Source organism: Bos javanicus, chromosome 20 (assembly GCF_032452875.1).
Source record: "Bos javanicus breed banteng chromosome 20, ARS-OSU_banteng_1.0, whole genome shotgun sequence".
Lineage (NCBI taxonomy): Eukaryota > Metazoa > Chordata > Mammalia > Artiodactyla > Bovidae > Bos > Bos javanicus.
The window spans coordinates 14,200,586-14,226,654 of record NC_083887.1 but is presented as its reverse complement, the minus strand read 5'-3'; the positions used below and the strand labels follow the sequence as shown (position 1 = coordinate 14,226,654).

General features: G+C 37.0%; 1 protein-coding gene across 4 annotated transcripts in view; it reads right to left on the bottom strand.

Moving 5' to 3' along the window:
* Positions 1-26,069, bottom strand: part of ADAMTS6 (ADAM metallopeptidase with thrombospondin type 1 motif 6) — a 430,884-nt gene that overhangs the window by 167,590 nt on the left and 237,225 nt on the right. For all 4 annotated transcript variants that reach the window (XR_009731737.1, XR_009731739.1, XR_009731738.1 and 1 more), the window contains exons 21-23: positions 17,346-17,550; positions 7,829-8,005; positions 4,781-4,937 (exon numbers count right to left, since the gene is read on the bottom strand). Coding sequence is in view for 1 of the 4 variants with exons in the window: in XM_061393406.1 (XP_061249390.1) it covers positions 4,781-4,937; positions 7,829-8,005; positions 17,346-17,550 (539 nt within the window). In the remaining 3 variants the exon portion in view is untranslated. The remainder of the gene's footprint in view (positions 1-4,780; positions 4,938-7,828; positions 8,006-17,345; positions 17,551-26,069) is intronic.

The following is a 26,069-nucleotide window of genomic DNA, read 5'->3' as shown; positions in this document are numbered from 1 at the left end:
CATCTTTCAGGATTTGGAATAGCTCAACTGGAATTCCATCACCTCCACTAGCTTTGTTCGTACTGATGCTTTCTAAGGCCCAGTTGACTTCACATTCCAGGATGTCTGGCTCTAGGTCAGTGATCACACCATCGTGATTATCTGGGTCGTGAAGATCTTTTTTGTATTCTTGCCATCTCTTCTTAATATCTTCTGCTTCTTTTAGGTCCATACCATTTCTGTCCTTTATCGAGCCCATCTTTGCATGAAATATACTCTTGGTATCTCTAATTTTCTTGAAGAGATCGCTAGTCTTTCCCGTTCTGTTGTTTTCCTCTATTTCTTTGCATTGATCGCTGAGGAAGGCTTTCTTATCTCTTCTTGCTATTCTTTGGAACTCTGCATTCAGATGCTTATATCTTTCCTTTTCTCCTTTGCTTTTCGCTTCTCTTCTTTTCACAGCTATTTGTAAGGCCTCCCCAGACAGCCGTTTTGCTTTTTTGCATTTCTTTTCTATGGGAATGGTCTTGATCCCTGTCTCCTGTACAATGTCATGAACCTCATTCCATAGTTCATCAGGCACTCTATCTATCAGATCTAGGTCCTTAAATCTATTTCTCACTTCCACTGTATAATCATAAGGGATTTGATTTAGGTCATACCTGAATGGTCTAGTGGTTTTCCCTACTTTCTTCAATTTCACTATGAATTTGGCAATATGGAGTTCATGGTCTGAGCCACAGTTAGCTCCTGGTCTTGTTTTTGCTGACTGTATAGAGCTTCTCCATCTTTGGCTGCAAAGAATATAATCAATCTGATTTTGGTGTTGACCATCTGGTGATGTCCATGTACTGGCCATATGGTGAAAACTATTTGTTTGCATGCTGTCACCCCTACTAAACTGTGCTTCCTTTGAGGAGAGGAATCTTTTGTAGTCTCAGTGGCTGGCACATGGTAGGCATGTTTGCAAATTAAATGAATTTATTGGTTGGATGAATGGAAAGCACATTATTTAAACACCATCACTTAACAAATGGACAGATAGATTTCTATGTGATAAGGCAAGTTCAGTAAAATGTTAATGGTAGAATCTAGATGGTGGATGTTCATTATAAACTTCTTTCAACTTTGCTGTATGTTTGAAAGTTTTTATTATTTTAAAATAAGATAACAGAAGGAGAACCATCTCCTAAACTTCAGTAGTTGAAATAATAATCAAGATTCTATCAGTGGTTCATGTCACCCATAGAGATCCCAATGAAAGATGGTCTTTTAGTTCCCAAGAGATCTTCCTCAGTCCTACTCTGTCTTGCTTGGAGTAGAGATGAACTAGCTTCTCAGTAGCCCTCTTTTCCAAGAAACAAGGGAACCTGACTCTGGTAGAAAAAAGCAGTCCTCTTTTACCTCCTGCGTTAACCAGAACTTGACCTGGTTAACCTTCCCCCACAATTGGACCTTCCTCCCAGTTTCCCCTTTGTAAGAGCTACGTCCTCTCTCCTTATCTGATTTCCAGAAACTGTATCAGGTCACGCTCACATTACTTTCATGTAAGAGCCTTTTCTCTTTTGAAATCCATATTATCCGCCCATTTCATATCTCTATGGATGATAAGTTATGACTTAAATCAACTGTTACATCTGTATTTTTCCAACTACAGATTACAACTGGGTCACAGACCATTTAAGTCTATGAAGCTTGCCTTGATCCAAACATTAAAGTTATCAGCCACTTACGTGAGCACTCTTAGCATTTGTGTAAATGGCTCCACATAACACATTCCATCTTGCTTTTTTTTTTTTTTTTAAAGAAGTATCTTCCCTGTAAGACTATGAACTTACAAGAGTATTTGAATTTCCATAATAAATGGCAGAGGCTGGCCACAGCAAGCATTCAATAAGTAGCTTCTTATGTAATGAACAGATAGTTTCAGACATTTTAATATACTCAATATATATGCTATTGGGAAGCTAAGGAGAACACAAAACAAGTTACAACAGCTATATTATTTCTACTTTAATTCTAATTTTATCCTGTCTTAAATGAGTCAACAGCTTTAGGGAATAACAATTTGAAGATTAGTCATACTTTGCAGGATTAATAATTTCCTAAAAGTTTCTTCCTTTACTGAGAAGGCTAAAGATATTGTCCTAACTGCATACTTCAGATTATGATGATCAAAAGGTAATTTGGCCAGACAGAAATAACTATGAAGTATTTTTCCAAACAATCCAAGAAATATTGGATTAAACCTATCCATTTTAAGAGGATCTTTTTAAGGCAGAAATAAGTACGGTTGCAAAAGATATTCCGCTCACTATAAAAACAGCTTTACATCTCCAGCTGCAAAGTTTATGTATGATAATTATCCACTGTAGAGAACTGTTTGGAGAAATTACTAAAATGGTCTAAAATAAAGTTATAAATATAACTTCAACATACATTATTGTGGGCATGTCAAAAAGCCAGGTCTTTCAACAATTATTAAGCCTTAATCCTTTGATGCTGAAGCTGAAACTCCAGTACTTTGGCCTCCTCATGCGAAGAGCTGACTCACTGGAAAAGACTCTGATGCTGGGAGGGATTGGGGGCAGGAGGAGAAGGGGACGACAGAGGATGAGATGGCTGGATGGCATCACTGACTCGAGGGACATGAGTCTCAGTGAATTCTGGAAGTTGGTGATGGACAGGGAGGCCTGGCGTGCTGCGATTCATGGGGTCGCAAAGAGTCGGACACGACTGAGCAACTGAACTGAACTGAACTGAACTGAACTGAATCCTTTGACAGTCATGCCAGAAGTCTCTGTACTTCATAATCAGAAGCTCTGTTTTCATGTTAAAATTCTTGATTTTACGAGTAAATTACAAACAGCATACAAATGTAGTTGAAAATGATATGCCCTAGGGCTCTTCCAAATCTTTGTTCAAATCGTGATTCTTTTGTAATGTGGGTAAGTTACTCTCTCTGTGCCTTAGTTTCTTCATCAGTAATACCAACTCTCAAAAGGTTGTTATCATGATTATATAATACATATAGATATTTATGTACATGAGATATATATAATGGATAATAAATATAAAGGGCCTAACATAATACCCAACATACTTTACTGTGATAGTTATATCCTCTCTTCCACCTTAATATTTTATCTTTCAACTCTGAAAAACAGACTCCCAAACCCACATGAACTGATTGATTGCCAATAATTTACAATAGATGAAGACTTGTTTGCTGCAAGGCTTAAAGAAATCTTTAAATTTCATATTATTTAAGGAAAATAGTTTTGCTATGAAAAGTACTTCTGTTTGTCATAGATTTTTGAGCCCTTCTCAAGAGAAGGAAAGCTAGATTTATAGAACATCCCTTACCAAAGGGAAAAAAGGAGATGGTATTACAGCCAGAGATTCTGCAAATTAAAATTGTGATTTTTAATTAACATAGGGTACAGCTATACTTCTTCGAAACAGTAAACTATACAGTAAGTACACTGTATTGAGCCACTAGGGAGGTTCTGAGTGGCTCAGATGGTAAAGAATCTGCCCGGAATGCAGAAGACCCGGGTTTGATCCCTGGGTTGGGAAGATCCCCTGGAGAAGGAAATGGCACCCCACTCCGGTATCCTTGCCTAGATACTTCCATGGACAGAGGAGCCTGGAGGGCTACAGTCCATGAGGTCACAGAGTCGGACATGACTGAGTGACTAACACTTTCACATTTCATACTGCTCAGATAAGAAATGGGCCACTTGCAAAGATGCAAGTTTTCTGCATCTTGTCATGCAAGATGCTTGCTCTTCCTAAAATGAAATTCCTCATGGAAATATTGAAAAATAAGATTAAAAAATGTCCCTCAAACTAGATAGATTTTATCAAAAGGTACAATCTCTTTTTAATAGATTACCATATCATTTTCATTTGATAAGTATTAACAAATTATAGTCAGCATAGCTCTTTATCTTTTTGTTTTTTTAAGTAGAGTCCTATAGCTGGGTTTCTTACATAATTAAAATTCATGGCTTCAGATGTTTATATATGAGACAACAGTCTGAACTTCCTGACTATGCCACAGTTGTCTCTGTACTCTCCAGTTTCTGTGATACTGCCTTGCACATAGTAGCATTCAGGAGATTTCAAATGGATGCTTGATTGAATAAACAAAGTACATTCATTTAAATACAATATAAGAAATTTCAGAATTTGGATGGGTATCTGCTGTTAATACAGAGACTTCCCCATATGTAACAGAAAATTTTCAGAGTCTGAAGACATTGTCCTCCTATATAAACAGCTATACAATAACAGTCTTTTATTTTTCTTCAATGAGAAAATTAGTATTTGAAACCTAAGAAGTTCCAAACATATGCTTTCATTATATCTATAACAAGCATGGATTTTAACTTTTCCAATAGCAGAAATCCATTGTTATAGCCAAAAAGGAAACAGAAGTTTTTACTTTCAAGCTTGGTTCATTAGAAATCACAAGTCAAACATAAAATGCTATGTTGGACAGAACTTTAGAGATTATCTCCATTCCAGTCTTTCATTGTATAGATAAGTAAACTCAGCTCCAGAAATGTTAAGTGACTTAATAAGGTCATACAGATAGTGGGAGAGTCTGGAAAAAAAACACAACTTAGGTTTCCTGATTATATATCCAGTACATGTGTAGCTTTCACAAATGCTATATGCAAACACACTACAACAGTGGTTTTATGGGGCTCTTTGAACCCTGTAAATCAATACAGTTGAATCACTGAGACTACAGTCCCCTCACCATCTGTACTGGAGGTCCTGGGGAACTTACCTTCAGTACTGGAAATGGGGGTACTGTCACATTTGCTTTCACACTGCTGCATTGATGGAGGTCGACTAGTTTCTGGACAGTCACTTGATGCCTGTCCAGTGTAGGAAAGACATTGCACAGTCCGCATTTGCTGTCCAAGGCCACACTGAGCAGAACACTAAACCAAAAGACAAGGAGAGACAAAATGCTGTTCTCAACAATTTTCAGGAGACAAAATAGATACTATGTCATTTCAAATACTATACATATTAGCTTTTAAAGCCCATAGGTATTTCGGTCAATACTGAAATCAGATTGATTATATTCTTTGCAGCCAAAGATGGAGACGCTCTAAACAGTCAGACTGAACTGAATTGAACTGAATCTAATGGTCTCCCCACAAACTAGGGGTCAGAGATCCCCAAATCATGAAGGTGTTCCTCAAACAAATGGAATAGGGAAAAAAAACCCTGTATTTCACTCCCCCCACACCTTGTACAGTCAACCATCAGTAAATATTCCTTTAACAGTTGAAAAAAAAAAATAAAGCCCATATGTAGTTAATCTTGGGGAGGTATATGATTAAATCATTCTATTACAGCATTGGTTTGGAAACTCAAGGATCGTGTCATTACCCTAGAATATAGAAGTAATATAGTTTCCAGAAGACAACGGATGGAGATTTCTTGGGCTGTGATTCCAACAGTGCCAATCAGTGCCAGTGAAGTTAAACAAGAGTATAATGAGAAAATACCTGTGAGGAAGTAAAATAGTCAGAGATTCTATTGCTCCCTATTTATTAAAGACTTGTGGGAAGACAACTCAGTGGTCTACTGGAGTGCTCTGAATCTGATTAAAATATTAGTTCAGTCTAACAGCAGTGACCATTGAGGGCCCTGGTGATGAGACCAGTTTGAAAAAAAAAAGACATTAAATAAGTACCTTGAGTTTTGTAAAGTATGCAGATCTGAGACAAATCTGAGAAGAGGTCTGTAGGTAGCCAGTTAGCATGTCTCCCTTTCCTTCTTCATCTACCCGGGATTCAATTACTTTAGAACTGAAGTGCTCTCTGGGCCTGATCAGCTATCCTGGCTGAAGAGTGAAGCTGTGGTCTATTTTCGGGGCCTGCCACTCAGAATACTGGAAAGCCTGTGAGATTTGGGATCAAGGAGATGAGGAGCTACTTGTGCAAAGACAGGTGATGGTGATATTTACAAGGTAAATAGACCGAGGCCCTGCTGGATTAATTTGCAAAAACTCTCAAGGCACTTATAGGACTTGCCAGGATATTCGCAGATACTTTTATTTTTAACTTTCTAAATACAGAATGATGAATAAATGCACCATAAAGATGTAATAAAGCATCTTTGAAAGGTATTTTCACTGGTTAATTTCAATTTTAGGAAACTGAATAGAAAATAGAGAGGAGAAGAAAAGGACTTGACAACATTTAAAAGAATAATCTCAAACGGATTTGTTGGTGAAATTATTAACATGAAAAAACTTCTACATGACCTTTATGTAACAGTACATTGCAACAAAGAATATATAAGAAAGGAAATTCCTATCTAATTTAAATAAAAATCAAAAGAGTATGTCTGCACTGATTCTTTAATAGCAGAATATCAATTATAAATTGTGAAACTATCACATGTCTACAGATAAACACTTAACTGCATTTGATTCTTACTTAAGCTTATGATGTATATTCCAGTTGAGCACTTTGTAAATTAAACTAAATATCATTATATGAAAGAACATTATTAACTACTTGTTAGACAAATGCAAATGTTAATTATTTTATGGTCATACTTCTTTTATTTCCCCACAAAGCTGAGCACAGACCAAGAATATTTATTTGCCTTAATGGAGACTGAAAATCTTTGCCCACTCCCCAAAGAGGTCTGTAGATATAGCTACACTCTAGCAATAATGCATTTTGGCCACAGTTTTGGTAATTCTATGAAATGCCATTCCTACTAAGTAATGGAAGGCCCAGAGCACAGATAAAATCATGCTGGTGTAGTTATATGCCACTATGATTTACCTGAGCTCTCAGATATTAGAAAATAACTAGCTACAAAGTTAATTGTAAAACCACAGGAAAAGGGCATTGATTCACTAGAAATTTACTTTCTGGAGCATTATTTTTTAATATAACCTAAATAGGTTTCCTTTTCAACTTTCAAAAGAACAATATTTAATTTGCCTTCTATTCAAATATATCAATTTGCTTTCAAAGGATTTAAGGGGACCTTAAGCAAGATAACATAATTTAAAACTGAGAAAGAAGAAAATAGGAATTGGAAGATAAAATATAAATGAATCCAATCAATATAAAAATACAGGGACTTCCCTGGTAGTACAGTGGATAGGACTCTGCCTGCCAGTACAGAGGACATGGGTTCGATTCCTGGTCCAGGAAGATCCCACATGCTGTGGAGCAACTAAGCTCGTGTGCCACAACTACTGAGCCCGAGTGCTACAACTACTGAAGCCTTCGTGCCTGGAGCCTATGCTCTGCAACGAGAGAAGCCACAGCAGTGAGAAGCCCTTGCACCAAAATGAAGAGTAGCGCCTGCTCACCCCAACTAAAGAAAGGCTGCTCACAGCAATGAAGACCCAGCGCAGCCATTAAAAAATAAAAAAAGATAAAACCTAATTAAGATCCTTACATGTTTTCTGTGAGGTTAAGAGGATTTATTTTCTTAGTGTGAAAATTAAGAAAATGGTGTTAACTGATTTGTTCTTGAAATAGTTGAGAGAGTTGGCAACAGAAGCCAAAGTTCTGGTAGCCTGTTCAAATCTCTGATCATCTAGATTATTTCTCTTTAAGTTAAAATGTTAGAATCCAAGAAGTAGGTGAATGTGGGAAGTGTGTAGCTGTGGGAGAAACATGGCTCAGTGTCTGCATGTGACTGCTGCCGCCTGTGCACTTTTCACATTCCCATCTCATCCCTAGGTCTGTGTGTTGCTACTCATGTCGTGAGCCCTTATAATGACCCAATCAGGAACCTCAAGTGTCTCAAGGTGCTGCTTCAGCAGGGGCCCATAGTCCAACTGCCTTACCTGGCCCCAGTCTCCTGTCACCCAGCGAGGAGGAGGGCAGCGGCCCAAACTGCAGCGGATGCGGACAGGGGGTTTGCTCTCCTCGGAACACTGTGTTGCTGGGAATGTTTTAGAAAGGTCACTGCTCTTGCACAGAACAATCCGATGCTTGAATCCTGGACCACATTTGGGAGTGCACTGTAAATAAAACAAATACTAATGAATAACGATAGTCTAAATATAGAGAAAGATTTGAGGAAAATCTTTCTCCAACTAAATGTGTATTTGAGTAAACAACATACACATGTACTAAATCTTAAGCAAAGTCTCAACAGATATGAAAGTTCCTTAAGTTTTTGAATAGAAGAACTTCTATCTTTTGCCCTAAGGTCTTTAAGAGCTAAATCCAGAGTTTGCTTTTCTTGGCAGCTTATCTTCTTTTATTGTGTGTAGGTTTATTCCTTTTGACTCTTCCCTATCCTTGGCCATATTCAGTTGTGGTAAGATAATATTGATTTTTGGAATGCGGAATCCTTGGTTTCTTTTGATAGTCCCCTGGACTGCAAGGAGGACCAACCAGTCCATCCTAAAGGAGATCAGTCCTGAGTGTTCACTGGAAGGAATGATGTTGAAGCTGAAACTCCAATACTTTGGCCACTTGATGTGAAGAACTGACTCACTGGAAAAGATCCTGATGCTGGGAAAGACTGAAGGTGGGAGGAGAAGGGGACAACAGAGGATGAAATGGTTGGATGGCATCACTGACTCAATGGACATGGGTTTGGGTTGGTGATGGACAGGGAGGCCTGGTGTGCTGCAGTCCATGAGGTTGCAAAGAGTTGGACACAACTGAGTGACTGAACTGAACTGAGGTGTAGTCTTCTGAAAAAAATTCTTATGGGTACTAGTAGGCCATGAGAAATTACCTTTGTGAAGCAAGCTAAGGTTTGATTTAGATGTGTACAGGTGGCCCTCAGTATCAGCAGGGGACAATTTCAGGACCGTGGAGGACACCAAAACCTGTTGATGATCAAGTCCCTTGTATAAAATGACCGTATTTGCATATAACCTACACACATCCTCCTGTGAACTTTAGATCATCTTTAAATTACTTATGATACCTAATACAATATAAACACTATGCAAATAGGTACCAGTGCGGCAAATTCACGTTTTACTTTTTGGAACTTTCTGGAATTTTTTTCCCAAATATTTTTGATCTTAGGTTGGTTGAATCTGTGGATGTGGAACCCAGAGATATAGCAGGCCAAATGTACTCTTAGTATGCGGTAGCTAAGAATACATGATCACAGGTAAAGATTTATTGCACAGAGAATCTCTGGATTCTTCCTTGTCCATCAGTTAAACATAAGGAATTTGACGATTCTTTAGTTGGACCAGTAAGCTCTTCACACTGAGGAAAAGATCCTTCTTCCTGTCACAAAGTCTATTATTTACCTCTTTTTGAAGTTAATTGGAGTGCTCTAGAGTTACTGTTCAGGAGTTACCTACTCAATGTGGTGGCTGACTGAAGTCCTCCAGCTTTTCCCCCTGAACATCTGAACCTTTCCTTAAAATCTATACTTCTCAGTGAAGTGAGACCCTTACCCACAATATTTTGAAGCCCTGTTTCTACATCTTTCATTCAAAAACTACTACCAAATTTCCCACAGGAACTACACTAGACTATAGTGTAGTGTAGACTGTAGGGGGAGAGGAGACCTAAGAATGAATAAGTCAATGAAGGAGCTCACGGTTTTAATGCAGGAGATAGACATGTGAACATAAGAATAAGTAACATTACAGAGAATGTAAGAATATATAAATTCTTGTGCCCCTAGTCATCATCTGCCTATTTTATGATTATGAATTCATATATCCTCTCATTCCTATCAGACTATAAGCTTAAAATAATTTCATCTCTGCTTCATCTTCATATACAACCTCACCCTATCTATCCTCAGGATCCAACAGAGGACTTTGAGAATGCACTCAATAAAGATATTTGGAAATATCTTCAAAATATAAATATATTTGCAAAGATAATGGTTTTGATTTATTTTTAGGTAAATCAAGACCTACTAGCTGTGGGATGAGAATGTCTTAAGGAACAATGTACACTCTCCTGAGTGGCTTTGTCAGGGGCAATCTTGAACTGGTGACATGTCATAGAGAGAAAGAAAAATAATACAAATTTTTCATGTGTAAATCAAGGACCCACAAACACTCTTCATCACAATGAATGTAGTAACAGAGTGCATTTCCTCTAACTTAGAAAACATTTAATTAAGATACAGTTGAAGGAGAATAACATCCAGTTTTTTCCAATATGGTTCCAGAAAAGGCTTTAGTTAGGGATTTAGAGGTCAAGAGAGAAATTCCTGATCCCTGTTATTATGTTTTACAGCCAAGTCAACATCCTTCTGTCCAGCTGCAGCTTCATTCTACCCATATAATCAATCACTAGGTTCTATTAACCGAAGTCCTAAACCTCTTTCACATTTGTTGATTTCTGTCTGTCTCCATTGCCACTAACCCTCCTACCAACAAACATCACTTCTTGCATGTAATATTGCAATGACTTTCTAACAGGTCTCCTGTTTCTTGCTCTTGTCTTACTTCAATCCACTCTCTAAAGGACATATCTGATTATGTTCTATTTTGATTTTTTAAAAAAATCATACAGTGGTCTTCAAGACATAAACTCAAACTCTTTAAATATGCATACTATACACTGATAGGAAGGCTCTGCTTACCTTTCCAGATTCACTTCAATAGGCATAAAGCTAATGCTGCTGCTGCTACTACTATGACTGTGTGTGTGTGTGTGTGTGTGTGTTCAGTTGTGTCAGACTCTTTGTAACCTCATGGACTGCAGCCTGCCAGGCTCTTCTGTCCATGGAAGTTTTCAGGCAAGAATACTGGAGTGGGTTGCCATTTCCTACTCCAAGGGAATCCTCCTGACGCAGGGTTCAAACCTGAGTCTCCTTCATCTCCTGCATTGGCAGGCGGTTTCTTTACCACTGAGCCACATGGGGAGACTTACTCCTATGACTACTGCTGCTATTAATAACGGTAATTATGGTAGCAGCCACCATTTAATAAATACTCTCGATATTAATGGCTTCCCTAGTAGCTCAGCTGGTAAAGAATTTGATTGCAATGCAGGAGACCCTGGTTCAATTTCTGGGTTGGGAAGATCCGATGGAGAAGGGATAGGCATCAAGTGCTGTGCTAAGTGCTGTAATTCACAAAGTTCTCACAAAAATCCTGTGAGATGACAATTATGTTTAAAAGGAAGAAACAAACTTAGGGTAAGTGGTTGGTACAAAGACATGCAGCGATTAAATGGCAGACCTAATGTTAACACCTACTGAGTGTTTCCTGGATGTCAGACCCTACATCATGAACTTTGTATATATTATCTCATTTAATCCTCACCACAACCGTATTACTTTATATGTCAAGAAACTAAGACACACAACACTATCTTGCAATCATGCATTCTGTAGAATGAATAGAACCCTGATTTGAGTCTCTTGAGCTTGCCCCACTTGTGTTTGGTCCTCTTGACTTCACACAAGTTTCTTCTACCATTTATCAGTGTTAGAAGACACAGCCTTAGAGAATTTCTGTCACTCTCTTAATGTTTAATATTATTATTGATAATGATAATCCTACTGCTTTATATTCCACTAGAGTTTCACAGTTCACAAAATACGTTCAATACATTATTCTCATATATATTTTTGAGCCTTTTACAGGAAGCTTAAACAACTTAATTGAGGTTAAACAGATAGCAAATTGTAGAGCTGGAACTAAATTCTAAGGCTTCCGGTCTAATCCATACTTTAGCTCTTAGCATTCATAGAAACAAAGTCTCATGAATACATGAGTATTAATTATTATAAAAATAAATGAGGTGAAGTACAAAAGGACAGAAGGGTACTTCAGACTTTAGGGATAAGAGCAGAGACATATAGGATATATCAGGAATTCCGATTCGTATTTAGTATTCAGTTTAGTGTTCAGTCAATATTTTGAGGCTATGAATAATTTTCTATATTGGGAAAATTTATTGAAAAATGTACTCAAGACTTTCTCTCTCTTCATATTTTAAAAGCATATGTATATATATTAAAGCCTCAGATAAAAGAATGTCTATATGGGTATAACTAAGTCACTCAGCTGTATAGCAGAGATCTGCACAAAACTGTTAATCAATGATATTTCAATTAAAAACTAAAGTTAATTAAAGCCTGGGACATAAGTCTCTTGTTTATTCTAATATCTTTTTACAGTAGCAAGAAGCTTCTGCTCTTATTTGAACACTGTAGTGATATCTAGCAGTCTTCCCTAAGAGCCTGTGCCAAAGTCCTGTTTACAATTAGGGGAAGCAGACAATGCAAAGACAGACGATTCTTTCATTTGTGTCTGAGAAGCCCCCAGGGAACCAAAGACAAAACGAAACAAATGAGATCGATGACAATAGGGAGAAGAATAAAGCGAGAAAGCAACACTGAAATTTATTAAGTGTTCTAAGCCCTTTGCATACCATAATCTACCTAATTTTCACAGAAACCTCACAAAGTGCTGTTTTCACACTCATTTTACTAGTGGGAAGCTGAAGTATTGAGTAGTGCAGATAAATTCACATGGCAGTTTTGAAAAAGATAACGATCTGAAAGATAAATGTACAAATCCTCTGTGGGACAATGTGAAGTTATATGCAAAGCTTAACATACAATATCTTCTATTGAGACAAGAAATAATTTTAGAGAATTATAGCCCAAGCTCCACTAAATAAGCCATAGATATTCTATCCTATAGCACTGGAAATAAAGAGATAATCAATTGGATTCTCAAAATAGTGAATGACTGAGAACTACATTAAGATTCAGTGAATACAATGGCCCCAAGCCCTGAAGATCTAGCCATGAATATTACATGTCTATAGTCATAATCTCAACTCTTCTAGAGGGTGATTATAAAATTAAGTGTTTAAAAATTGCTTGTAAAAAATAATAAAGGCACAAGGATGTCACTTAGACTAGCTTAGATTTAAGTAGGGCTTCATCCTGCAAATTCTTCTGATCTTATGTCAGCGATGCTCAAGCAGAGACATCCCTCAGCTTGTTTTTATTTTTACTTTCTGCCTCTTCTTTCTTTAAGCTACATTTCATCTTCTCCTTTCTAGCCTTCTGATGAATAAAGATGTTTATCTATCTGACAGCCTCAGTTTTATTTAGTTACCCCCCAAAATAAGAAATCCTAGAAAATCAAGAGTAACCATGATCATGCATATGATTAGTAGGCAGTAAATTAATCATGAATGATTCAGAGCATTTTTTAGAGACAATATTAGTCTATACTCATGTAAAGGGCATATTTTTGCACATTTTTTGAGTATGCAGTAAAATTCATTAGAAATAATTAGAAACTGAATACTTAGTTCAGTAATAAAGTAATTTTTTAGACTAAAGTCTAGTTATAAATATCAAAATCCATTCAATTCATTCTTATAATAGCTGGACGGAAGGTAATTCAGTGGAGAATGATTCTTTAGTAAACTTATTTCTCACTTATCTCCTTATAAAGATAAATATCTTTCTTCTTTTATTCATATATTCAGAATCTCACAATTATTTAAAATCTGATCAGACCATTTATTTTTTGTTCTCATCTCAGTTGAATATAGATGGTGATTTTTACGAGAGATACATTCGTACTTCAGTTTAACATTTTACGATTAAGAAGCAAAAACACATTCTGCAGAAAAAATTTTGAAACCACACCAGGGAAAATAATTTGGCTCTCACTTATAAAGGATAGAAACATTAACATTTGGGCATTAGACTGAATTCTCTCTGGATAAGTGGGTTTAATTTACTTAGTTATGGCACCAGAGTAGAACCTAGGAGTTAACACCGTGATAGCACAAGTATCTACTAAAACAAAGAATGACTTGGAGGTAGATTTCCCCCCACCCCCATCCTTCTTAAGTAATGCTACCTAAATGTAAACCCCATAAAGTCAATTGAGTATGATGCCAGTCATCCACTTGTGGAAGAATAAGTACAAGAAACAGACCTTTTTCAAAGGGTACTCTGTGGGAGTCAAAAGAAACCATTCTTATACATCAAAAGAATGGCTAAGGATTGCTGGAGCCCATCCACAGCACACAGCAATGCTTTCATAGAAACACGCCAAGAGAGGGCAAAAACAGAAAGCCATTTAAGTCCAACATAGCATGGGTGATCCCAGGAGTGAGGCTAGATTGTAGGAAATGGGAAAGCCATAGCTTCATTAGTTCCACAAAAGACTGCAGAAAAGCCATTTTCCACGAAGGTAATTTGGCTGAATTTTTTTTTTTTTTTCCGCCATAAGCATGGGGTGGGATTCACTGATGGGGAAAATAGTTCCTGGCTTTGCAACAATGGAAATTTTATGTGAGAGCAGCCGGCAAAGAAAGAAAAAGGTCAGAGGGTACATTCCTCTTACTGCAACATGTTTTCACCAGTTGAACCTCACCCTTGTGATTAGCAGAGCTCAGACAGCTGATAGTTGGAAGTGGGAAGGGGGCAGAAAGAGCAGGAAAGTTTTCATGGGTGTGTCAGAAAGATATTGTGTGAAATTATCTTTGCAAAAGTAAAGTGAAAGAGACTGAACACTGCCTGCTCTTCTGCTGGGACCCCCTCTTTTCATTAGTGGGAGATGTTACATTCCTCTGGGAAGATCAGGCTCCTTGTTCTCACTTTGTTCTCCATAGCTACTCAAACATTTTTTCACTTAATGTTATTTACTTTTACTTATTTTTAATTCATCTAGAGAAGAGTAGGTTTTGTGGTAAAGGGAAGTGGAAGAGTGAGAGTACACCTTCTCCTTTGGAAAATACACAGGAGAGACTGAATGGGGCAAAAATCATCTCTCCTCCAGAACAAGAGATCAACATGATGATATTGATGATGTTAACTAGAATCTTTGAGATGGTAATGGCAGGATTTCCTGACTCATGCTTACCCCAGAATAGTTTTCCTGCATTGCCTGTAGAGAGACAATAGCCCACTAATTTTTTTTGGAGGGGGTGGGGGTGGGTGGGGCGGTGATAGTCCCAACATGTGTACTCCATGCCCTTGGCTCTACTTCTCTACCCTAGGCTTTGACTCAGCCATCTTAAAGAGACAGCAGACATGTGATTAGAAGTCCCCTTCACTTACATATATTTCTTCAGGCAGTTTCCAGGAGTGCCTAACAGCCTCATAGAACCATTTGAGCAAGTCACTTATAAGACTGGAGAGATGAGAATCGAAATGCTAAGAGTAGGGTAATTACAACCTACATGAGGTTGAATTAGGAAGAAAATCTTAAAATGGTATTTGAAATGGAAATATGCAGTAGTTTACACAATCTATTTTTTAAGGTGATAATATTTGGTGTTTTATGTTAAAATAAAAATATAATAACAAAGAAAAATGTAGGTGCAGAGACCAATGTGAAGTGAGTCTGCACATGAGAAGGTTTTGCTGTTTTAGTGATTGGCAGAAGTTTTTTTCTAGTTTTTGAACTTGTCTGTTTTTCTCTACTTTTTGCAGAAGAATGATGTGGTATAAAGTTCTGTATTCAAGCCTTTAACCTATCACTACTTTTTCAATCTTATCTTCCATTTATTCTTTAAAACAAATCCTTTCCTCCCACCCTACTTTCACCACATATTCTTTGTATTTTTGTTCAGTTGTTTCTCTTATCAGGAATACTTCTCCAGTTTCTCAGTTCTCTTCACTTCTTCAAATTTTACACTCCTACAATATTCAGTTCAACTCTCATCAACTAAAAAGCCTTCTGATTCTATTCCAGGCTATTCTGACCTTCTTAGCTTCTGATTTTCTGTATCACTTATACAATCCATCATTGTGTTAAACATAGTCTTATGTTATTCTCTAGTTGTTTCATAGATATTCCTTATTTTCCCAAGTTTATGAGATTCTTTTGAATTCTCCTTAGTCCCTATCCCAATAAGGTTAGAAAGCACCCAATTATACTTATTGAGTTGGCCTAAAACCCTTCAAACATTGCAGCCAATCATCAGGTCTCCCATTATGATTTTCCAGTAACAATGTTGCCATCATTATTGACAACTATTTATGAATTTCTACAAGGGTTCTGGGCACTGACTTGCAAGTAAAACAACTACTAACATGTACAATTCCATAAAATGTCTCTTCTTTATCAATGGATTTTATCTTCCAAATGAATTTAGGAGTTAATCCACCCACTGTAGGTAACAGAAGAGTTCATACCTTTTCCATAACCACTGAGTGAATAATACCAGGAATATCTCTACATTTGATTGAAACACAAATAAAAGTTAGGCAGAATATAATTACTGAAGCTGGACTGTGGCCAGGAAACTTGGGAGAACACTCCCAACGTCTCCCAAAGATTCCACAGATAACCACAACTGGTCAGAATCTCCATTTCCATGTACCATCTTAAACACAGTCTCTCTTTCAACCCCAGCCCTCTAGCAAAATAAGGCTACTCAAGTAGCCTTTTCTCAAGGGAGAAAAGTTAACATCCATAGGTTCCTAAAGAACAATGTTTAATTATTTTTGTTTATTTTTTTCACAAACTTATGAGGTCTACAGGAAATACCTAAAGCAAGTACCACTATGTTTCCAGCAGGAAATGCATCCTGTTTTGCTAACTTAGAAAAATGATCTTTAGTTATATAGACAGATACTCATCCTTTCTAACACTAAACAACACTTGAGAAAGATTCAGTTCCTCTTTAGGAAAAGTAGAGAATGGTACAATATGTATATGTGTATGTCTCATGCAGAATGAAGAGTCAATTAACTCTACCTCTTACCTCATTTTTCATAAGACTATTTCTCTGAGGGTTTGGGATTATATTTGACTTTTTACATGTATGCCAGAAAAATATTATCTTAGTCAGATCTTCTTCATTAATCATGTAAGTGGAGGTAATAATAAAATCTGAATTTGACTTTTTGATATGTTATAACCCTCAACTCCATATTTCTTCCACAGAAGCAATTAAAATATATATAGATACATAACATGTGATAATCAATTAACAAATTCATACGTAAGAGTTAGTTAGGCTTGAACATTACTTTGAAAAAAAGATAAACATATCACTTATTTTGAGCCTATAAATGCTGCTCAATAATAGCAAAGAAAAAGGAAAAAAAAAGAGAAAAATATACAGAAGGTATATATATATGTATATATATATATATACACATATATACCTTAACTCACTATAGTAGTCTCTCAAATTCACTCAGGCTTGTTTTTAATCAAATTGATTACTAGTTTCTCATTGAGTTTCCTGACCCCCAAAACCTTTAGTTCCTGGCAAGCAGCAAAAAAATATAACATGGCCAAATTCACTGTTATGCAGTCCTTACTTGTTAAGTTCTAAGATGCTCACACGCTCAGGTGTCCTTAATATTAAATGCTTTGGTATTGATAGTTAAGACATCTCAAAACATACAGCCTCAGATTTCCTTACTTCTGACCAGTCCAAAGCCACCCACTGAGGTGGACACGACTGGTTGTTGCAGGGCTCTTTTTCAATAGGCCGGTGTGTTAAACAACCACTGTAGTCCAGTGTCTCCTCCTCAGAAGGTCCAATCTTCCTGATGCAGAGTACTGCCCTTGTGCGCATCCCACCATCACAAGTCTTGCTACATTCCAACCAGTCCCCAATGAACCACCTGCAGCAAGAAGTGAAAGAAACACAGAAAAGCATTCCCTCAGTGCAGCCAGAGATTTCAGCAGAGTGAAGGCACTATATCAGTGGACTATCTCCTCTTCCCAGAAGAGCTAACATTTCAGTGTTTGTTGATGTGACAAATGACAAACAGAAGAACTGCTTCCATATACATAAGGAAAAGATAAATCACTGTTAGCTGCTTTCTAGAGTATACTGCATGGGCTTTGCAACAGGCAAACAGGTTCAAACAAGCAATCCATTATGTGTTTTTAAACTTCTTTTTCTCCATTTTTTAAAAATTAACTTCTAAAATGAGGATAACAATACCAATCATGAGATTCTCATGAGGACTAAGCAAGGTAACATATGAAGCTCCAAGTCACATGCTGGTAAATGTTAAAAACTGGCTCCTCGTGGGAGGGAGAGTCCTCATCCATTGCATTTGTCAGTTTTTGTGATATAGATACTTCATTACGGCCAAATTAAAGCTATCACCCTAAACATAACCAAGAGAAGATATGCTAGTCACAGGGTCTCAGGAGCTTCTAACAACATCTGACACAAAAGAAGCAAGACACAGAAGCCATTTTTATTATTATATTGAGAGAGGTTCTCCCTCAATTGAGTGTTTGGTGATAAACCACCCTGCAGGAGCAAGGGATTTGTTTCCTGATTCCCAGAAATGTACATCACGCTCTGCATAAGACAGAAGTCTTTACTGTCCTTCTAAGGGCAGAGATGGCCCAGGTATCCATTCAGAAGACATGGGAGTGCTGAAGACTCTGCAGTAGGAGTAGAGTCCTGAGCCAGGTCTGTGAAAACATGGAGATCCCTTGCTTTGACCTCCTTTACTCCTAAAAAGAGCTTCTACAGAGCTAATGTGGGAAGAAACAGAAATGTCTTAATAAAAGAACATATCTCATATCCGTAGGTATACCACACCTAGAGTCATCAATGAACTTTCATATATGCAATTTCAGGTGTATGTTTGTGTCTGTGTCATATTTCTGCAGGACTCACTTTTTTGGGCACATTAATTGGTCCAAGGGTACGAATCATGATCCCAACCAAACCAAGAAGGATTCAGCTTTAGAATTTTTACATCTAACGTAAGCAAAAGGAATACTTTCCTTTCTGGTCACAAGGGTATATAAAGATATAAGAGCTGATGATGGCCATATTCCGTGTCAAGTGGAATTAACTGATTTGAAAGAATGCAGAGGAGGAGCTAGAGTCTTGAAAGTATTTGAGTGCTTGATTCCAGCCATTCCTGAAGCTAGGTCCACTTTTATACTTCCCTCGGCTTTGTTAATATAAACCAATAAATTCTCTTCAGTGCAGAAGCTAGCCAAAGTTGAAGTTGTGCTAGTTTTGCCAGAGTCCTGACTGATACATTATTGTATTTAATGTCATGAATATATGCTGAATGCCTACTATGCTCAAGGCACTGTGCTTTGTTTTATAGAAGAAAGTAAGACATTGTGTTATGAAAACAGTTTTCCAAAATCATGGTAAGTGCAATGATGGAGCTAGAACTAGATCCCGCATCCACTGTTATCCACTGAATTTCACTTCCAACAATTCAACATTTCTAACAAATAGTAGAATCTAAACCACAAACATGAGGTCAAAAGACATTTTCTTCATTCCATGCTTATAAATCATGCATACATCCTAAACAGAGATGCTCACGCTCTTGGGTAGGAGACTAACCAGAGAGAAGAGTATAAAAGTTAAGAACAAATGTCACCTCTTTCCATGAGCTTAATTCATTTGTGCCAGTTTTGTATGTGGAAGATAATACCTTAGTGAAGTCAGAGTACTAGTATCCTAAATTTGAGCCTACACTCAGCCAAATAAGCCACAATGGCCTTTGTTCATTATTATTTTTATTATCTTTACTGACAGGGGGAAACCAGCATTTAGAAATATCATAATTAACCACTTTCCCAAACTTAAAATATATTTTGTCAAAAATTTATAATTTTTCAATCTAAAATTTACTTAAAGAGTGACAATTTAATCTGGAATTTTAGAAATCTGACGTTAACATCTTTTTTCTAAGTCATTTTCCAGAGAAGATATAAAGTGATTTTCATAGTCTTTCCATTTTGTTTTCCACAGATGAGTAGGATCCTAAGTTGTTAGTACCATTTTTGGTAAAGAGGAAAATGTGTACTGAGAATAATAACTTGCATGCCAGCCATAGTGAAACTCTGATTCAATTCGAAACAATGATTTCATCACCAAGATTAGGGGATAAAACAGTAATGTGTATAACTCAGCCACAAAAAGTTCAGTCATACCACCTCCAGCCATGATCTCATTAGGTCTCATAATGTAAGAAGGATGGAGGCCTTCAAATTAAACACAGGTGCCCAGAGTAACAGCGATGATTCAGGAGGTGTTGCTGTTATTTTTGCTCACAAGGCCAGGGCCACCTCTGCCTTTTTATTCTTCATCCTCTCTTTTACTGCCAACCATCAGAGAAGACTCTTGAGAGTCCCTTGGACTGCAAAGACATCCAACCAGTCCATTCTGAAGGAGATCAGCCCTGGGATTTCTTTGGAAGGAATGATGCTAAAGCTGAAACTCCAGTACTTTGGCCACCTCATGCGAAGAGTGGACTCATTGGAAAAGACTCTGATGCTGGGAGGGATTGGGGGCAGGAGGAGAAGGGGAGGACAGAGGATGATATGGCTGGATGGCATCACTGACTCGATGGACGTGAGTCTCAGTGAACTCCGGGAGTTGGTGATAGACAGGGAGGCCTGGCGTGCTCCGATTCATGGGATCACAAAGAGTCGGACACGACTGAGCGACTAAACTGAACTGAACTGATCTCTTAGCTTAGATGTATCATTCTAGCATTTAACTAGAAATGTATGAAAGTAAAAACATTATCTACCCTCCTATTTCCCTTCTGACTTTAACTTTGATTTCAGGCTTTACACTCAGTCCCTCCCTGTTGTATCTTTATTGCTCAGCAAATCATCCCTTCCCATGTCTCGCTAAAGGATTAAATCACCATCCAGATATTTAAGTAGTTTTGCAATTTTACCACTGTAGCTACTAGTCCCAGTTTCACCACTCTTCTGTCCAGTTTAAGACAGACTGCTTCCTCCATCATTTTCCAAGTATTTGACCCTCTGATGACATTCTCCCTATTTCTCTTTTTTCATTCTCTAGATTCAGTGGTAAAATATGAGCATGAAAATTCTCAGAGATTATCAACTGCTGAATCATTATAATCTGCATAATACTGGGGCTATTTCTTTTTGAGCTGAAGAACCTACAATAAAATTGTCTTCATTCTCACCAGGATGAAGAAGCTGTACAGTTAGTGGGATTCATTTTTGAGTGTCTGAAATAAGAGTGGCTTGATATAGCCTGTGTAATCCAATCTACAGTATCTGTACATTAAGAGGACAAACAATAATACTGGAGGAAGGGAATGAGATGATGGGAGTTGACTTCTAGGATCCCTCGCAGGTCTGACATTTTGGAGTTTTATACAGGAATCTGATGATCTTTTCCTAAACTTATAACAGAGTATAGTTGTACATGGGAGTGAGGTACAATGACTCAAAATAAAAAGATACTGTTAAAGAAAACCTTGCCCCTGGGTAAAAATCTCTCTCCCGTCTGACTCCTTTTGCTTATAACTCTTATCATACTTAACATATTTTGCCTTGTACTATAGTTATTTTTTATAGGGCTTCCCTGGTGGCTCGATAAGGAATCCGCTGCAATATGAGAGACCTGAGTTTGATCACTGGGTTGGGAAGGTCCCCTGGAGGAAGGCATGGCAACCCATGCCAGTATTCTTGCCTGGAAAATCCCCATGAACAGGGGAGCCTGGCAGGCTACAGTACATGGGGTTGTAAAGAGTTGGACAGGACGAAGTACAGTACAGCACCATTTATTGTATTCTATTGCTTTCACCTCTCTGATTTTCACCAATTTAAAAATCAAAGTTACATACAGGAATTATGTTCAGTATTTAAAGATTCTTCACATGAGGTCATATACAGAAATCTTTTTGCTATTAAAAGACAGCATGGTCAAAACTGAATGCTTGGCCTTTCATTTTGGATTCTAACTCAGCATTACTTCCTTTTCCTATGCTGAGGCACCAACTTCCTATCAGTCATGCTCTTTGGTATCAACTCCTCCCTTTTCCTTTTCCTAATGACTTCTGCCTATGTCATGAATCCCACTATTTTCATTCAATGCCTCTAGAATTCTTGTTTTTTTTTCTCTCTCTCTAGTCACCTCACCACCTTGACTATTATTTTCATTCTCATAAAAGAGTTGCTCCTCTGACCACATTACTTTTTCCTAGCAAGACTTCCTTTGGCTTTTTAAAGTCTCTCAAATAAACACGGTTATCAGTATTTCTTTATCAATGCCTCTTTTGTCTATTCTTCCTAGTCCCTGTCATTTCCTTTACGTAATATAAGGACAAATCTTATTGCCCTCTTTTTTTTCCATTCTCTACTTATAAAGTCTCCAATATGACTAAAGGACATTTAAAATATTTTATTATTTGAAAAGATAGTTTCTGATTAAAAAGTATCATTTAGGATTATAAATTAATGGTATTGGGAAAACAGTAATATCTGAAAATAAATATAGGTCCTTTCCTCAAAGCCGGCAAATATATTTCAGATAGATTAGAGTTTACATAAAAAAAAAAAAAAAGACTTTGAAAGCATAAGCATAAAGTGGGTAAGGCCTTCTTAACATTATACCAATGAAAGAAATAAAAGTTAGTTTTCCTATATAGTATTTTACAAAAAGCTTTTATAAGTAAAACTAGATCATAACAAACTAGAAAAAAAAATTTGCAAAAGAGTTAATAATCTTAATTAAGACTTCAGACAAAACAATAACAAAATGATAAGCACTTTGATAGAAAAATGGCACAGGCCATGAAGAGGAAAAACAAAAAAGAAATGACCACTGAACATAATTTTTAAATGTTTAGCTGCATCAGCAATTGTAGAAGTACAAAAAATAAAACACCAATTAGATATCAAGGTTTTTTTTTTTCCCCTTTCAATAGTTAAAGATTGTTTTAAAAATAATATTACCAAGTGTTGTTCAGGTTAGGGAAACAACAGTCTTATGTACATACTATCAGTGAGAATACACTTTTATACATTCTTTCTAGAGAGTAATCTGACAATGTATCCCAGAGGGTTAAACATAATTCCGTTTACACTAGAAATTTTAGAAGCAAAAATGGTTAATGCTGTGGAATAGAAAGGGATCAAAAGCTAGGGCCCAGAGAAGATTGTTCTACAGTGGAAAGTCAGTTCAAATAAACATGACATATCTACTAAATGTTGTAGACGGTGTTTAATGTTCAGAACAATATAATGTTCAATATGCTGAGAACTGACTATAAGACATCATAAATAACTGTTGTTTAGTTGCTAAGTCGTGTCCGACCCTTTTGCAACCCCATGGACTGTATGTAGCCTGCCAGAGTCCGCTGTTCATAGGATTTCTCAGGCAAGAATAGCAGAGTGGGTTGCCTCTTCTTTCTCCAGTGGGTCTTCCCAATCTGTGGACTGAACCCACATTTCCTGCATTGGCAGGTGTATTTTTTTACCACTGAGCCACCAAGGAAGTCCAAATAATATAATACCACTTTGTTACATACATGTGCCGATGTAGACATTGAAAAAGATGAAAAATATTAACTATGATCTTACAAGTATTAAGTGTTTTTTAAATTTTCTTCTTTGTATTTATCTGTATTTAAGAAATTTTGTTTTAATATGTATTAAAAAAACCAAACACGACTGTCACATTGTCATTTGAAAAAACTTCTTTCTCCCACATTCATTTAAAGTCTTTTTGAATTCAGTAGTCTTTCAGTGAGGCTTATCTCTATAATACCAATGTAATGGGAATCTTATTACATATGATAACCATTCTGGATAGTTTATTAAGATTTCCTTATTCATTTTGTATTGGGGTGTAAAAAAATAAGTTAAATTTAAAAAATCCTTTTCATAGTCTGAATTCAAAGAAATAAGGAAAAAATTAAAAAGGAACAAGAAAAACTACACTAATAAAGAATATTTTAAATATGTATATTAGCTCTTTTCAATAAAGAAAACTGATTTTCTTTTTCAAATTCCATTCTCTTACCTCCAAACAACAAAAAAGTTAAGAAGTAACTTTTTATTTCAGAACTACAAAAGAAAGGGAAATACAAAACAACTTTAATTGTTTAGGTTAATTCCAATATGTCAATTATCCTTAAAGTGTTAAAAAAAAGACTCCAATGTAATATACAAGCATGTAATATACTGGGTGAAATGACCAACCACTGAAATCTCAAAGGATGCTTGAATAGCATGCATTTGAAATTAAATGAAAAAGCTGAGGCCCAAATAGAACAAGTGTGACCACGCCCATTCAAATGCCTTAAATGGCTGATCATGATAAACATAACACTTAAAAGTACTGAGTGCTGGGGAAGTAACTAGGTTGAGGCTCACAATTATACGGAAATACACTTAGGTCTTTAGAAATGTCAAAAAACAGCTTGTGCATTTTGAGCATCACTTTGTTTTATATAGCTTTTCAGTTTCTGTTGAGACAAATTTACAAAAATAATTAGCAGAAGAAAGGAAAATAAAAAAATAATTAAATATCTTGTCTTTGTAATATATACCATAGGTTGTATTTCTATACTTTCCCATGTCTGGATTTTAAGGTGTTAGTTACATAGTGATCACATTTGAAAAAGAAGAGACATGAAATTTCAAAAGTCTTAGAATAAAAACTTCTATCACCCTAGATTCTGTGTGCTCCTTATTTGGCAGCCACTAAACTTTTCATGGGGTCGCAAAGAGTCGGACACGACTGAGTGACTGAACTGAACTAAACTGAAACTTTTCCAGAGACTAGGGGTGTGTATATCCCTTAAAGATTGAAACATTCAGGCAGACACTGACTTTGGATATTGAAAGTTCAGAAGGTATTATTATTTTGGAACAAATATCAACAAATATATCTTGATCTAACCATATTTTGTTGCTGTTGTTTAGTCACCCGGTCATGTCTGAGTCTTTGCAACCCCATGGACTGCAGCATGCCAGGCTTCGATGTCCTTCTTCGGGTGCTTGCTCAAACTAATGTCCATTGAATTAGTGATGCCATCTAACCATCTTGTCCTCTGTTATCCTCTGCTCCTCCTGCCTTCGATCTTTCCCAGCATCAGGGTCTTTTCTAAAGAGCTGGCTCTTCACATCAGGTGGCCAAAGTATTGGAGTTTCAGCTTCAACATCAGTCCTTCCAATGAATCTTCAGGACTGATTTCCTAACACTGGCTTGATCTCCTTGAAGTCCAAGGGACTCTCAATTCTTTCCAACACCACAGTACAAAAACATCAATTCTTCGATGCTCAGCCTTCTTTATGGTCCAATTCTTACATCCATACGTGACTACTGGAAAAACCATAGCTCTGACTAGATGGTCCTTTGTTGGCAGAGCAATGTCTCTGCTTTTTAATATGCTGTTCAGGTTTGTCATACCTTTTCTTCCAAGGAGCAAGTGCCTTTTAATTTTGTGACTGCAATCACCATCTACAGTGATTTTGGAGCCCAAGAAAATAAAGTCTGTCACTGTTTCCATTGTTTCTCCATCTATTTACCATGAAGTGATGGGACTAGATGTGATGATCTTCATTTTTTGAATGTTGTTTGTTTGTTTGTTTTTTCAAAAAATGAGCAATGTGTAGTGCTCTTAAAAACAGATTTTATTTATTTATTTAAAAAATTTTCTATGTGTTATGTCATGCTGCTGCTGCTAAGTTGCTTCAGTCGTGTCCGACTCTTAGTGGCCCCATGGACTGCAGCCCACTAGGCTCCTCCGTCCATGGGATTTTCCTGGCAAGAGTACTGGAGTGGGGTGCCGTTGCCTTCTCTGGTATTATGTCACAGATATGGCAAAAACCATGACATGTATGTCATGTCAGTGTATGGTAAAACCCACTGCAATACTGTAAAGTAATTAGCCTCCAAATAAGATAAATTAATTAAAAAAAAAACATATAAATGAAAAAAATTAAAATTAAATTAAAAATAAATAAAATAGGAAACAACATAGAGAAAGATTGAATGTTGAGTTTTAAGCCAGCTTTTTCACTCTCCTCTTTCACCTTCATCAAGAGGCTCTTTAGTTCTTCTTTGCTTTCTGTCTATGCCATAGACTTTTTTTTAAACCATATTCAGTTCAGTTCAGTTCAGTTGCTCAGTCGTGTCCGACTCTTTTCGACCCCATGAATTGCAGCATGCCAGCCTCCCTGTCCATCACCAACTCCCAGAGTTCACTCAAACCCATGTCCATTGAGTCGGTGATGCCATCTAACCATCTCATCCTCTGTCGTCCCCTCCTCCTCCTGCCCCCAATCCCTCCCAGCATCAGGGTCTTTTCCAATGAGTCAACTCTTCACATGAGGTGGCCAAAGTATTGGAGTTTCAGCTTTAGCATCAGTC